At 40.7% G+C, this 16,802-nt stretch overlaps 1 protein-coding gene across 1 annotated transcript; it reads right to left on the bottom strand.

Moving 5' to 3' along the window:
- Nucleotides 1-10,168: 10,168 nt before the first annotated feature.
- Nucleotides 10,169-14,823, bottom strand: LOC133731091 (cysteine-rich receptor-like protein kinase 10). The gene is made up of 8 exons (XM_062158550.1): nt 14,806-14,823; nt 12,188-12,350; nt 11,946-12,142; nt 11,598-11,831; nt 11,444-11,459; nt 10,826-11,051; nt 10,574-10,724; nt 10,169-10,486 (listed from the first exon to the last, which is right to left on the bottom strand). The coding sequence occupies exons 1-8, from the start codon at nt 14,821-14,823 to the stop codon at nt 10,169-10,171; spliced, it is 1,323 nt and encodes a 440-aa protein (XP_062014534.1).
- Between the last annotated feature and the right edge of the window lie 1,979 nt (nt 14,824-16,802).

The raw sequence follows: 16,802 nt of genomic DNA, 5'->3' as shown, positions 1-16,802 counted from the left end.
CTATAAGTTGAACCCATAGCAGAATATTAACGAATTAGACCTATTAGATCAATAGTGTTTTTGATGAATTTAGAAGTCCATGGACTGAATTGATTTTAGACCTAAACCACATGGTAGTAACTAGTATTTAGCCCAATAAACAATGTACTTTTTGCATGTTAGCTCAGTAAACAAGACTTTCATTCCAATTAAATTCAATTAGCACTACTCATCCTTTTGAATTAATTCATTGTGATACTTGGGGTCCCTTCAGAGTTACTTCACGTTCTGGTGCTCCTTTCTTTTTTTACTATTGTTGATGATTTTACGCGTTGTACTTGGGTTTATTTGATGAGATTTAAATCTGAAACTACTGGATTGTCAAATCTTTTTTTGCATTTTGTTGAAAATCAGTTCAATCAAACAATTAAAAATGTTCGTATGGATAATGGCACTAAATTTTTACAGTTGCGAGCTTTTTGGCAGACAAGGGAGTGGCTTGTCAACATTCATGTGTCTACACCCCACAACAAAATGGGGTTATTGAACTTAAAGCATCGTCATCTTCTCGAGATGGCATGTGCTCTTCGTTTTCATGCACACTTACCTCCTGATTTTTGGGTAGATTGTGTGCTTACAGCAGCTTATTTGATAAACCACATACCCACACCTCTTTTACATGGAAGATCACCTTTTGAAATTCTTTTTCAAAAGTCTCCCAATTATAGTAATTTACGTGTGTTTGGTTGTTTGTGTTTTGCTATTAATCTCAAACCTGCACATAGATTTGATCAAAGAGCTCGTCGTTGCATATTTGTTGGTTATCTATATGGTGTATGATGTAGAAAATAAATGTTTTTTTTTTTTTTAGCCGCGATGTCATCTTCCATGAGACTTTGTTTCCATTTCAGCATGGTATCACAACTGGTCCTGTCTTACCCATGCCTTCCACTGACATTCCTTCAGATCCAATTGTAACCACTACACCAGAGCCTACACAACAACCAAGTCTTTCGCCACCCCAGAGCCCTGCACCTCTTCCTTCATCTCCACTCAATGAGGCACCACAAAGTCTTGCACCTCCCCGTTTATCCACACGTAGCCCCACCTAGCCCTCCACCTGACCCTCCGGCACAAATCGCACAATCCACTCAACACTCCACCCGGGTTTCTCAACCATCAGTCTTGCTTCGGGATTTCCATGTCTACCAGACTGATGCGCCTACACCTCACTGTCATCATCTTCTGTTTTGTCTTCTACACCTCGCAAAGGTACACATTATCCACTCCAAAATTTTCTTTCTTACCATAAGGCATAAGCTTTCACTTGCTCACCATTCCTCTGTAGCCTTTACTTCTAGTTGTGTGGAACCCACTTCTTTTGAACAGGCTCAGCCAGATTTACGGCGCGTGAAGCTATGGACAAGGAACAAGAGGCCTTGGAGCAGAATCACACATAGACATTAATTGTGCCCTTTACCTGCTGGCAAGAAACCCATTGGTTGTAAATGGGTATATGAAGTCAGAAGTTTGATGGCTCCATTGAGGCGTTTCAAGGCTCAACCTGTCACTAAGGGGTATACCTAACGAGAAGGGCTTGATTATAAGGAGACTTTCTCCCCTACTGCCAAATTGGTTACCTTCCGCTGTCTCCTTGCCATGGCCGCCGCTAAGAATTGGCCACTTCTCAACTTGATGTTCAAAATGCCTTCCTCCATGGTGATTTGGATGAGGAAATAAAACATGTCTCCTCCACCCGGTTTTAGTCGACAAGGGAAGAATTTGGTGTGTCGACTAAACAATTCTTTATAAACAAGCGTCTCAAAATTGGTTTGCCAAATTCACACATGCCCTTCAAGATGCGAGTTTCAAGCAATCCATGGCTGATTATTCTCTTTTCACCAGGTCACATGGCTCATCCTTTACTGTCATCTTGATATGTTGAGTTATGACCCCAAGGCTATTTAATTAGCGTATAGTCTCTCAAAGTCTTCATTCATAACCGCTTCCGTATCAAAGATCTTGGCTTACTTAAATACTTCTTGGGGATTAAAGTTGCACGCTTCAAACAAGGCATTTATATTTAGTCTCTCAAAGTCTTCCTTCATAATGGCTTCCCTATCAAAGATCTTGGCTTGCTTAAACACATCTTGGGGAATAAATTTACAACCTCCAAACAAGGCATTTATATTTCCCACCGTAAGTATCCATTGGATATCCTTGATGACGTTGTCTTTCTTGGTGCACGACCAGCTTATTTTTCTATGGAGCAACACCTAAAGTCAAGTCCAACCAAAAGAGAACTCTTGAAAGATCCTAGAAAATATATATAGTCGATTAGTTGGACGTCTCATCTACCGAACTGTTACTAGACCAGACATCATGTTCTGTGTTCACATGCTCAGTAGATTTATGCACCAGCCTCGTAAGCCTTACTTTAAGGCAGCCTTGCACGTTGTTCGATACTTGAAGCATTCACTGGTTCAAGGCCTTTTGTTTCCGGCACAAAATAATTTAATTAAAATTCAAGAGCATTTTCTGACTCAGATTGGGCATGCCAACAAGGAATTAAGTCCATTACTTGATATTGTACCTTTCTTGGAAAATCTTTAGTTTCTTGGAAAAGCAAGAAGCAAGACATTGTTTCTCATTCCACAGCAGAAGCAGAATATAGAACTATGGCAGATGTCAGTTTTGAACTAGCATGGTTGAAATTCATTCTTCGTAACCTCAACATACAACAACCAAGCCCAGCCATTTTACATTGTGATAATCAAGCTGCTCTCCACATTGCATCAAATCTCGTCTTTCACGAGAGAATGAAGTACATTGATATAGATTGTCATGGGGTACGTCGCTACATTAAGTCTGGTTTGATTTCCACAACTTACACTCCTTCATCTTAGCAAATTGCAGATATATTTACAAAGTCGCTTAGCAAAGTTTCTTTCAATTCTCTGTTAGGCAAGTTGGGAATCTGTGATATCCACTCTCCAATTTGAGGGGAAGTATTAGATACAAGTCCTATTAGGATACAAATCCTAGAATATCTCTGCTAGATATTACTCCTCTACAGCAACTGGAACAGAATTTGTGTCCTTTTGCTTTACTGCTTGGTGGATTTGGCGTAACAGAAACCTTGGTAGACATGGTGAGAAAATGGTGGAACCAGCTGAAGTACGTTGCACAATTGGCGTCTGAATGGCAGAATGAGTATGCGAGACTGAATTGCACTGAGCCTGGGGGGAATGTCGCTACTGACCAAAATAGAGTTGTCTGGGCTCCACCACAACAGGGACATATTAAGTTGAATTTTGATGGAGCTTGTGATTTGAAGAATGGGATATGTGGGCTGGGAGCTGTTTTCAGAGACCACCTTGGAGGTTTGAAAGGTGCGTTGGCTGTCCCACAAGTGGGAAATCTCTCTCCTAGATCGGTGGAGGCTCTAGCTCTTCTCCACGGGCTTCGTTTTGCTGCTCATGTTGGCTTCTCCAACATCGAAATTGAAGGTGACGCTCTCTCAGTCATTAACACTTTGCATGATAGTTCGGAGGATCTTAATTCTGAATGTCATATTATTGACGAAGTTAAGTCTTTAGTTCAGTCTTTAATCTATTTGTAGTAGTCATTTTGTGAAACGAGATGGCAATCATGTTGCCCACCGTTTGGCAAAAAAGGCTTTAAAAGTTAGTTCTCCTATGCTTTGTTTGGAGTCGGGGCCGTTGTGGCTCCATGAGTCTGTTAGTAAAGATTTCCAATGTGGAGTCTACTGTGGTCGATCTTGTGTGCTTGCAACCATATTGGTATGCTCGGACGGATGTGTTTGGACCCAAAATGAACATTTTGGCCTGACAAGGCATGTGTTGGAGAAATTGAGCCAATGTCAGTGGCTCAAGCTATATATTGTCGACAAGCTCGAAATATATATTTAGAGGCTAAATAAAGCCTACTATGGAAGCATGGAAGCATGAAAAGTTAACTTTAGCACATTTTCCTACTTCGGCTAGGAGAAACCGAGCTAAACAAGGAAGGAGGGGCGGCAGACTAACCAAATGAAATCGAAATGTACTGAAACTTTCCAGATCCATTCTAGACAGCCCAAGGATCATTTCTTATGAAGAGTGCAAGAGCTTTTTTTTAGTGGAAGGCCTTCAAACAATCAGCCCAATTTTCTACAGAAGCAAAACTGGAAAACTGGACCTGTAAGAGGTCCAGCAGCATTTTCGGCCCAACCACATGGAATAAAAATCTGAAAATTTGTCAGGATGATCTACACTCATAGTGGAACATTTTTTATGAAGAAGTCGAAGGCTCATTCTGAAGGCTTGTTGGAGAAATAATTGAAGGAATAAAGGGGCAGAAACTGACCTAAAACCAGCTCAATATTCACATGTTCATGTTTCCTACCCACATGAAGAAAGCTAGATGCTTTTCTTCTTTTCCTTAGATATATTTTTCAAGACAATCTCTTTAATAGATCATCACCACTTCCATGTTGCTGCACCTTCATGCTTTGCTTTCATTTCATCTTTTCTCTATCTTTTCCATATTTTACAAGTGAACTTAGATCTACTTTCATTATTTTTCTTCCACTCATCATTTCACTCTTCTTTTTCTTCCCTATATAAACACATTCTCTTCTCATTCTAACACACCCATTCACACAACATCAAAACATCTCTAAGATGATCTAAGTTCTCTCTAGAGCAACCTCTCTAAGAGCAACTCCTCTCCTTCTCTTTCTCTTAGCGGTGATCACACTCCTAGTCCTAGTCTTCCCAGAAGCCGACTTTCAGTGCCACTAAACCCTCTGTCATCGTATTTCGGTCCTAGTCTCCTCGAGAGCCGATTGTAGTACCACGACCAAACACCAACAGACACACATTCACATTCAACAACAACATCTCTAAGATGATCTAAGTTCTCTCTAGAGCAAACCTCTCTAAGAGCAACTCCTACTCCTCTCCTTCTCTTTCTCTTACCGGTGATCACACTCCTAGTCCTAGTCTTCTCAGAAGCCGACTTTCAGTGCCACCAAACCCTCTGTCAACGTGCTTCGGTCCTAGTCTCCTCGGGAGCCGACGGTAGTGTCGCGACCACAACGGTTACAGAACCAGCCAAGCAAGGGTAACGCCCTAGCAACCCAGCCAAGCTAAAGTCACGCTTTAGCAAGATCTCAACACTTCCCGGTGATGTCGCTCTGCTCGATCTACAATATTGAGTATCGATTGTGTTAACAAGAAGAAACTTCAGCAAAGTCCTCACCACGAGGTAGAAAGAATCCCACGACGAGGTTGGTGCTCTCCTCGTCCACAATTGCTTGAAAGAAGTCAGGTCAAGGGACACCCCCGACGACCGCACCCGAACGGTGCTGGCACGCCCGCGCAAGAAAAGAGACTGTTGACCAGCTGCAGCAAAATTGGAGCCAAACATTTTGGCACGCCCAGTGGGACCAGCATATTCAACCACCGGGCTTCAAAACAAACATTTTGGCACGCCCAGTGGGACAAGGTTAGAATTTTCTTTTCTCTTGAAGCACATTCAACCACCGGGCTTCAAAACAAACATTTTGGCACGCCCAGTGGGACTATACTAGAGTATTTTTTCGTCATCATTGAGATGCCAGGGGAAAATCTTTACCAAAAGAAATTCCTAAAGTGAATTGATGGACAATGTTGCCACCATTGGCGATACCGCCATTAATGATGAGTTTATGCCTATTCCCATCCCAGAGGGGGCAAGCATTGATGACCAGCTCGCGATCATCATGGCCAACATCGAGAGGAATAAAGAAAAGCAAGCCAGGGACATGGCCATTTTGATCGCAAAAACAAAGCAGAGGTTTCGCGATTGGGACCTAGAAATTGAGCAGAACGCTCGAGAAGAGGTCATTTATGAGGCTGATTTGCCTATAGGTGGCAATCAACCTAATGGCCTCACTGGTGAATCACAGCCTTACATAGAGGCTACTTATGGAGAACGTCATCAACAAGATTGTTCTTCAGACAAGAAAATTGTCTCTGAACAAATATCTGATGTCTCCACTGATCAAGCCAAATATGTGGCTACTGATCAGATGCATGGGGGGCAAGATATGACCCATGATCATCCCTTTGATCAAGAGAAGTTGGCGACAGTTGGCGACAAAGCCGATCTTGGGACACCGTCATCTTCTAAATTACAATTGGAGATCATGTCTCGTCAACCAACAAAGATACTTGGGGGGCAAGAATACCCCTCTCACGAGCCAAATTCCTCCAAATTCTTCAACGAGAAGTATCTTTGTTCTTTTTCTACAAGCTCTCATAGGAGGGATTTTTACCCTACAAATTTTGATACATCGGAGCTTGGAGTGAAGCATAGATGGCCTCCCCCGTGGCCTTCTGGAGGTTAGCCAAATATAGTGCTGCTAACTTCTTTCTTTGTTTTTAAATTTCCTGTCAATTTTCAGTTTTCATTTTTATTTTCGTCATTTGTGAATCATAACGGAATAGGTGAAGTCTCTTTTGTTAATATTGGCCTAAACTCCTTATTGGTGCCTAGTTCAGGTCCCTTAAGGTTAAGGGCGGCTTTTATTAACACTTGTTGAACTGTCTTCACACTTATGACCTTTCTCATCTTAGTAAGTATAGCCTATGTGAAATGGTGTCTAGAAAGAGGACAACGTTCATGACAGGTTCTTGAATCCAGAAGTGCGTGCAAATGGGCCTAAACCACTATGTGGGAGTAGCTCATGCCAAAATGGATTCTGCCTCTCTTGTTCGCCCTCCCCCACCTGGCCATTTCAGTAAGGTTGCCCAAAGGATTTGAAAGAAAATTTGTGTCTAGGCGACTATACTTGGGCCGCATGTCTAAACCTTGATTCACAATGTCTTATTAAAATTAAAAAAAAAAGACAAAAATACAAAAAGAGTTTCAAATTTGTGCGTCGCGGAGGATGCAAAAAATTGTGTTCTTGCCTAATAGTGGCTGGAACTTGCTAATATACTTAAGAGGCCATTGGTATTGGTCTGGGCACATATACAACAGGCATTTAATATGCCTAGTATGGTATTAGCAGTGGAGGAGGTCAAATCAATATTTTTGCCAATAATTGTGGCGAAAGCTGGGTTGCGAATTGTTGGCAGCGAAGTGGTTTTAATTACATGGCCTCGCAAAGGATGGTTCGCGAAGGAAGACTGGCGATTAATATATGTATGCTCACTATGTATAATTAAGAGTGAGAGAGGCTACTGTTCAAGTAATTTTAGTCAAGCCAATACAAGTGGCTTTGGAGCAACGACATTATAAGAGGAGTGCTGATTCAAGACCTCTTCAGTCAAGACGAAGACCTTTGACTTCGAGGTCTGGGGGGCAATATTTGGACCCAAAATGAACATTTTGGCCTGACAAGGCATGTGTTGGAGAAATTGAGCCAATGTCAGTGGCTCAAGCTATATATTGTCGACAAGCTCGAAATATATATTTAGAGGCTAAATAAAGCCTACTATGGAAGCATGGAAGCATGAAAAGTTAACTTTAGCACATTTTCCTACTTCGGCTAGGAGAAACCGAGCTAAACAAGGAAGGAGGGGCGGCAGACTAACCAAATGAAATCGAAATGTACTGAAACTTTCCAGATCCATTCTAGACAGCCCAAGGATCATTTCTTATGAAGAGTGCAAGAGCTTTTTTTGAGTGGAAGGCCTTCAAACAATCAGCCCAATTTTCTACAGAAGCAAAACTGGAAAACTGGACCTGTAAGAGGTCCAGCAGCATTTTCGGCCCAACCACATGGAATAAAAATCTGAAAATTTGTCAGGATGATCTACACTCATAGTGGAACATTTTTTATGAAGAAGTCGAAGGCTCATTCTGAAGGCTTGTTGGAGAAATAATTGAAGGAATAAAGGGGCAGAAACTGACCTAAAACCAGCTCAATATTCACATGTTCATGTTTCCTACCCACATGAAGAAAGCTAGATGCTTTTCTTCTTTTCCTTAGATATATTTTTCAAGACAATCTCTTTAATAGATCATCACCACTTCCATGTTGCTGCACCTTCATGCTTTGCTTTCATTTCATCTTTTCTCTATCTTTTCCATATTTTACAAGTGAACTTAGATCTACTTTCATTATTTTTCTTCCACTCATCATTTCACTCTTCTTTTTCTTCCCTATATAAACACATTCTCTTCTCATTCTAACACACCCATTCACACAACATCAAAACATCTCTAAGATGATCTAAGTTCTCTCTAGAGCAACCTCTCTAAGAGCAACTCCTCTCCTTCTCTTTCTCTTAGCGGTGATCACACTCCTAGTCCTAGTCTTCCCAGAAGCCGACTTTCAGTGCCACTAAACCCTCTGTCATCGTATTTCGGTCCTAGTCTCCTCGAGAGCCGATTGTAGTACCACGACCAAACACCAACAGACACACATTCACATTCAACAACAACATCTCTAAGATGATCTAAGTTCTCTCTAGAGCAAACCTCTCTAAGAGCAACTCCTACTCCTCTCCTTCTCTTTCTCTTACCGGTGATCACACTCCTAGTCCTAGTCTTCTCAGAAGCCGACTTTCAGTGCCACCAAACCCTCTGTCAACGTGCTTCGGTCCTAGTCTCCTCGGGAGCCGACGGTAGTGTCGCGACCACAACGGTTACAGAACCAGCCAAGCAAGGGTAACGCCCTAGCAACCCAGCCAAGCTAAAGTCACGCTTTAGCAAGATCTCAACACTTCCCGGTGATGTCGCTCTGCTCGATCTACAATATTGAGTATCGATTGTGTTAACAAGAAGAAACTTCAGCAAAGTCCTCACCACGAGGCAGAAAGAATCCCACGACGAGGTTGGTGCTCTCCTCGTCCACAATTGCTTGAAAGAAGTCAGGTCAAGGGACACCCCCGACGACCGCACCCGAACGGTGCTGGCACGCCCGCGCAAGAAAAGAGACTGTTGACCAGCTGCAGCAAAATTGGAGCCAAACAGGATGATTGATCATTAAATCGTTGTAAGCAGTTCATATTAATGAAGTTCTTCTTTGATCAAAAAAAAAAAAAAATCTCCTTTAATCACTCTCCTTAAATGTAGGCTTTGTACCTGTATATAAACGAGTAACTAGTACTGATATGTAATCTAAGACAGTTTTGGTCCATATTAAACTTATTACTAGCCAAATCAAGGTTGTGCTCTGATGTATGGCTCAATATTGTTCCCCCAATCTTCTTAGTTTCTGTTTTAACTAGTGATGGCATGGCCCTCCTTGCCCTCACTATTTGCTTTTTCTCTGTTGTTTTGCCTGCTTCTTTTGTCAGAAGCTTCCAGTTGTATTTGCTTGGCTTCCCCTTTGGGGTTTTAATCGAAGTTATAAAGTTTTCCCGACCAAAGAAAAAGCAATTCCAAAACTATCGTTATGCAGGAATTTCAGTGGCCTCCCACTAAAAGTTTTTAAGCAATATTGTGTTAGGATCGAGATCCCTAGAAGTCATGGAACAATTCTACATATGGCTCCCACCCAGTAATCACTATATATGCTGAAAAAAGTGACTACTCTATTAAGAGGAACAGCAAAATAGTGGCATCCCCAGTCAAAATCATCAGCCGTATTCGTCGAATCACCAACAACCATGCATATTAATTCTGCTCTCTATAAACAGGCTTCAAGGTTCCTTGCGATCAAATGAATAAGTTCAGTCTCTACCAATAGGTTCCTTACGACCATTACCCGAACTATAAAGAGGGTCGCACTACTGCATAACACTTCAGAAGTTATCCGTAGTCCTTACTACAAAAGAACCCGAGAAGCAAATATTTATAACAACCAAATCACAGCTCAAGTAACTCAACCCCTTCCAACTAGCCAACACATCCACGATGATCTTTCCCCTCCTATAAGAGCCAACAAAAGAGCGGATACAAAATTGCCAATGCTCTATGATTGTCGGAAGTGGGGAAATCGGTGGGAGAGTGGATCCGGCCACCAAGTGATGATGGGGTTAGACTTGATCACCCATCAGATGAAGAACTTAGGTTCAAGTAAACCACCCGAGCCACACAACATATAACTTAATCTGTCCTCGAAAAATATTGTCCTCCAAAAAATATTGTTCCAAATGACTTACCCTAAGACCTATACCAAATTATCGTCCATCTCAAATCTCAGTACTACTTGCTATAACTCATAGCAACACACATTCACATAGTACATTTAACGTCCATACATATTGGAAATGGTCATACCATTCATTGACACAATTTGTTGTTTGTCTCCAACTATAGTACTAGTAGCACTAGCACTGATCACTTCTTCCGTACAAAATGATGGTTTTGTAGGTTCTGGTAGTGGCACGCTTTCATTTGTCAACATAGATATCACCTCTGACATGGTAGGCCGATTGGCTGCAGTATCCCCCACGCATAGTAGACCAACAATGACGCATCTTAAAAACTGATCCATATTGCATGAATCTCCCAAGTTTGAATCCATTAGTTGTAGCCCTGCACCTTCTTTCCATAACTCCCACGCCTGAAATTAGCGAAGTCATATCAGATCATTTAGGATATCAGAAAAAGGGGTGCAAATCTGATTACTGTAGAGATTTTTTTGACATACATATCCTACTAAATTGAGTACTCGACCATCATTGTAGAAGCAGTTGTTTTTCCTACCACTTAGGATTTCAAGCATTAACACCCCAAAACTGTAGACATCAGATTTTACGGAAAAAACTCCATTCATTGTGTACTCAGGAGGCATGTAACCACTGCACCAATTGGAAAACAAAAATTTACTTGTATGCAGATATCTGCAAAATCTGCATGCTAGTGACCAAAAGCAAAAGACAAGTGTGTACTATTTACTTACAGTGTCCCAACAATCCTGCCTGTATTTCCTTCAAGTTCATTATGTGTGAAAATCCTTGCCATACCAAAATCAGAAATTTTTGGATTCATACTTTTATCAAGTAGTACATTACTAGCTTTTAGATCTCTATGAACTACTTTCTTTCTTGAGTATTTGTGCAAATAAAGCAATCCTTGAGCAATTCCTTCAATTATGCTGAAACGCTTGTGCCAATCAAGAAGAACGCCTTCAGTTGTATATGGCCAATACAAAGAGATTAAAGTCAGATATAATCTCACTTATATATGTATATGTATATGTATATGTATATCTATATGTGTATGTATATATATATGTGTGTGCGCACGCGCGCGTGTGTGTATATCAGAGAGTTCAAGAGTAGACCCTCATCATTTGCGCAGTTTCTCCCTATGGCATGAAGTACCATAGAAATATTAGGTCCTCATTCAGGATGATCCTTACCAAAATCAGTCAAGTCAGAAATTATTCAGTCACTTGACTATCTTTATTTTCAGCCAACGGACCGTTTATCTGCATAATTTCAAAGAGCAAATAGTTTCCGATATGATTGTTTTTTGCAAGCTAGCATGATCCTTGAAGAGGACCTAAAGGATGGACGTTTCTGATTACTGTACTGCATTGCTGAGTAGCAAAATGGAGGTCCACCCTTGATCTTCATGCAGATATATATATGTGCTTTTGATTGAAAAAAAAAAAAAGAACGTGGATATACATCTGTTAAGTAAATATATCACAGATACTAAGATCAAACTGATATGTTGACAACTGAATTACCAAATAAAAAGTAGTCCAGACTTTTGTTTGGCATGTACTCATATATCAATATCCTCTCTTCCCCATGAACGCAAAATCCAAAAAGCTGCACAAGGTTTGTATGTTGAAGTTCATATATAAGGATCAATTCATTCTTAAACTCTAATGTTCCTTGCCCTGAACATTTTGAAAGCCTCTTCACTGCTATTTCTTTTCCCGTCAACAATTTTCCCTGATGATTAATCATATTTCCATCATATATATGTATACATAAACAGATAAAAAAGGCTATTATATTTCTTAGCTACAAATGGAAACAGAAAATACATAAAAGACCCTTTATTACCTTATAAACAGGTCCAAATCCCCCTTGTCCAAGCTTGTTTTCTTCAGCGAAGTTACATGTGGCAGCCATGATTGATGCATAGCTAAATATGCTTAAATCATGTCCCGTGACCAGCAATTTGTTCTGATCAATCTCATCCTCACCTATTAAGAATAGTATAGAGACAGAAAACGTTATAAACGTGAAGTTGAATCTGTCTAACAACTGCATATCATGCATGCTTAATTAACTAAACAATATACCTGAAAGTTCTGATTTTCTTCTTCTTCGTAGATGACACAAGATGCAAAAGGCTATTACCACAAGAGTAGCACTAATAGCCGCCCCAATCCAAATCCATTTACTTGTTGCACCTAGAGAGTCGCGATTAATTATTCTTTTTCTTACCCATTTTCGGTAAACAGACTGGAATTTAAGTATTAAGCATTATATGTAGCTTCAAAGAAAAGAAGAAGAAAAAACAGTCAATGTGTTGTAGGAGAATGCAATTGTGTGTGTATTATTGATAATAGGAGCCCTTTAAATAGGGAGTTACAAGGTACCCAAAAAGGTAATAGAATCCGATTACAATTGAATACCTAGAACACATTCCTATTACAACTCTAACCCTAGTTTGTAGAGGCACACATTATGTCGATATCCTTCAACACTCCCCCTTGTGCCGCTCAAACTTGGTGATGACGCTTTAATTGTTGCCTCGTTAAAAACCTTGACAGGTAACAAAAACCCTGTGGGACAAAAATAACCCTGGTCGAAGGACAAAAAGAGCACAACACGTCCTTCACTCTTCGAGATCGAACATGTAGACATCATGCCTCCCCCTGATGTCAATATCTCCCCCTGATTGCTACAATCATGGGAGTTCGGATAACTTTCTTAATCCGATGCTTTTCACATGTTTCTCGAATGTGGATTTTGGTAACGACTTAGTAAATAAGTCCGCTACATTATCCTCAGATCGGATTTGGTTCACTTCAATATTTAGAAGTGCCTGTTGTCATTTTGATGGAGGGGAGGAGGAGCACGGAAGGTGGCATTTTGCCTTGTGGGGTCCGATCCCACACTTCCGTTATCTCTTTTCTCTGTAGGGATAGAACAAGCCCATATCAATCGTACCTCTCAAGTATCGAAAGATTGTCTTTATACCAATCTAATGGCGTTGCGTTGGCGCGGGGCTATGTCTAGCCAACAAGTTCATAATAATTGAGGTATCCGGTCTTGTATTGTGCTAAGTACAATAATGCGCCTATTGTACATAAGTAAGCACTTCTGCTATTAACACGTCTTCGTCATCATCCCTGGGACGAAACGGATCCCTTTTAGGGCCAAGACTACGGACGACCATGGTGCATCTTTGACTTTATCAAAAAATGTCTCTTGACACGGTATACAAGTTCTGAATTTAGACAAAACCGTGTTCTCCCAAGGTCATTCCTCTCAAACTCGGATTTCAGGTGTTCAGCGGTTTTCCTTAACCCACAAGGGTTCCAATTATGTTTATCAACATAAACCGCGACAATTGCAAATCCGGAACTTGTCATAGAAACGCGTGGGCATAGTTCATCATATCCCTTCCCAATCAAGTAGTCACTTTAGTGAGCGTTTCAACCTCGTTGCAAACGCGCTCCGTGGTCTAGAGCCACTTGACTTGGGTAAATGAAGTTCACAAGAACCTTCATTATATTCCGTATCTAGATCCCCATAAAGATATGTAGTGACCACATTTGTAAGCTGCATGTTCAGTTATTTGGAAACTACCAAACTGACAAGGTAGTGGAGTGCAATGACATCCATTACGAGAGAATATGTCTTCTCGTAGTCAATTCCAGGGCGTTTTGTGAGAAGCCTTGCGCCATAAGGCGAGATTATCATCTCTTTTTCTCATCACGCTATCTAACGAAGACCTATTAATGTCAACAGGTTTTATGTTAGGAGGTGTTGGCATCTCAGGCCCGAAATCCTTCCTCTTCGTTAGTGAATCCAATTCAACCTGGATCGCATCTTTCCATTTAGGCTAATTTTCTCTACGTTGGCATTCTTCAACGGAGTAAGGTTCGATGTCATTGGTCTCAATAATTCCACGTCCTCATGTACACTAGTGTAGTTCGTAGAGATCTCTATATTCTCAGGAATTGGTTCTAACATTGAGGCGTCCCCCAACGATGTCTCTTGGACATAACCACAATCCAAAATATTCTCATGAGACGGATTTTGAGTATCAAATGATCAATGGATCAAGTTGTGCCAAACTCGCTCTCCTCTTAGGGCGAGAATCCATCGAACCTATGGGTCTCCTACGCTCTCTAGCGGAACCCATGGCCTATGACGCCATTATGCCACCTTGTGGCGTCACCATACCACCATCCATGGTGGTGGTGCCGTACCCATCTTCTCTGGGTGACACCATGTCCTCTTATGGGGACATCAATCCTTGCAGGCATGTTTGCAGCAGGTATATGTGATCTCGTCACTTTTAGGGGATCAAGATGAGACATAGTGGGGACAGACCACGACAATTCCTGTCATTCATGTTGAACATTGACGTTCTAATCTCCCCCTAACGACGGGAAGACTGTCTCATCAAAGTAACAATTCGCAAATCCAGCGAAATAGAGATCGCCTATCAAGGGGACTTATATATATATGCATTCGTTGCAATGACTCATGTTGATGCGCTGTGGCGGCGCAATTGGCACATGAACCGCACACTCAAATATGCATAAATACGAGATATTAGACTCGAACCCAGTCACTAGCTGTAACGCAAATAAAAGTTGAGTGGCTGCTATGAGTCGTAGACGAATTAGCATAGCTGCATGCAATATTGCATAACCCAAGCGGAAATATTTGTGCGCATTACCAGTGTCCGGGCTACCATCGTAGTCGTTTAATGGTGGCTTTTCCGCGAGACCAATTGGGTGTGTACATGGGAATATGATACTTGATATCAATACCCAATGACATGTAATAGTCATCGAAAATTGGACTGCAGACATTATAAAGTAGCAATTTTCAATTACTCCCAAGTCACAGTATACTATAAGAACTTTTATTGAGATGACATATTTTGTATGCATCATTAATATTCCTAGCACAAAATTTATGTCAAGAAGACATTCAGAGTCAGATATTAAGAACATGACACTTGATTGAAAGATAAACGTGGTCTGGGAGGCTTTGGCTCTGTTTAGAACAGAGCTGTTAAATTGCCATCTTGTTGTAGTTTAAGATGTTCTGTGGTCTAAAGATAAGGGTTATTTAATTCATTAATTAGGTTTTTGCAATAGGAAGAATTCATCATGTCAATGTAGAGCAAATAATCGAGTTTGGTTCCGAGGGATCAAAAAGACCTCTCTTGTTAGATCTCTAGACAGTGCTATTAACAGAGAGAGAGAAAACTCTTGCTCAGTAGGATAGGATGAATACACCAGTGGTATCAGATGCTAAAATCTAGAATTTTAATTGTAAAGCCCACAGCATTCTTTTTAACAGAAATTCTACTTCAAGTTTCAGACTCTCGGCTTGCAAGATTCTACCCTGAGGCGTAATAGGTTTTATATAGCTCCCACACTATTCTACAAACCATTCATGCTTATAGTTTCGGAATGTTGTTTCAAGAAATGGCAGGACAGAGGAGGAACTTGAGTGCAAATGCAGAAAATTCAAGCCATATATACTTACCTTCCTGGATTTATGAGAAACTAGAAAATGACTCACTATTGAAATTGTGTGTGCATGTGAGTATCATATGTAATAGCCAAGAAGGTCATTGTGCTCTATGGTGAAGTTGAAGTCCTGAAAATGCCTCCAAATAACCTCTCTTCTGTCCACAAGAGAAGCCAATGGAGGATCAATCCAATGAGACTGATGATCAAGAGATATCTACCCAGCCACATGGCAGTACAGATACTGCATTCATGGTACAAGGGTAATGTAGTGCCTATTTAATCTTGTACAGTCCCATAAGAAGAACCAGATCTAACGTAACAGATACTACTACTCAAGGGTCTATGTGTTGAAAATCATATAGTTACTGTACAAGGAAGTGTAGAGGAAGTTAATCAAAGCGGTGATTGTATTCAGTAAGAATAGATAGAAGTTCAATTGCATACATATTTAGCACATCAATAGCTGCTGATTCTAGCTAAGGAGGAAGCATACCTTTTACTTGATAGCAGTATAGTTTAAAGTGACGAAAAAAGATTATATTTCTGACTTATTCCTTTCAGTTTCAACTACTGGCTGATCTTCACAGTATTGTTCTGGATTCCATCTTGTGATCGGCACTCTTCAATAGTATACCTCTCCAAATATGGTGGGGAGTTTGCACTATGACCATTTCAGCTGATATCAAGAACTAGCAATGTCTTCACAACACCTCCACAAAGTATTGCAATGTATATCAGATCACACCCTCATTCGCTTATTTGCATCGCCATCTCCTCAGATAACACAATCACCGCATATTCAGAATAAACCACAGCTGGATGATGACGGTTGGCAACAAAGCCCACACCATATGTAATTCCTGGCATGACACCCCAACTTTTCAATCTAAGATGAGAATAAGTCTTATAAGAATAAGGAAACAACGCTCTTCTGAATCTCATGCTCTGCCAAGCTAGTTATCACTCTTGGGACACTTATCTTCAACTTTCTTTTGGCATTTTACACAATACAATAGCATAAGTAAAATCCCTCCTCCATACTCAACTAAAACCACTGCTTATCTTTTGCCACTGTAAATTTGTAATAACGGCTCTCAAAAGCACACCCGATTAATCTCATTGTTTTGTTCTGCTTCCACTGCGAAAAGTACTCTACACAGACATAGAAATCCTTAAGAACCCGATCGGC

This window comes from Rosa rugosa, chromosome 2, assembly GCF_958449725.1.
Source record: "Rosa rugosa chromosome 2, drRosRugo1.1, whole genome shotgun sequence".
NCBI lineage: Eukaryota > Viridiplantae > Streptophyta > Magnoliopsida > Rosales > Rosaceae > Rosa > Rosa rugosa.
This window is presented reverse-complemented; position numbering and strand designations above follow the sequence as displayed.

Bases quoted from the DNA above. Each gene is read 5' to 3' on its own strand.
- LOC133731091 (XM_062158550.1), bottom strand. The intron at 10,725-10,825 runs GTAAGTAAATAG...CAATTGGTGCAG, and splicing joins GGCAGGATTGTTGGGACACT to TGGTTACATGCCTCCTGAGT. The intron at 10,487-10,573 runs GTATGTCAAAAA...CGCTAATTTCAG, and splicing joins TACTCAATTTAGTAGGATAT to GCGTGGGAGTTATGGAAAGA.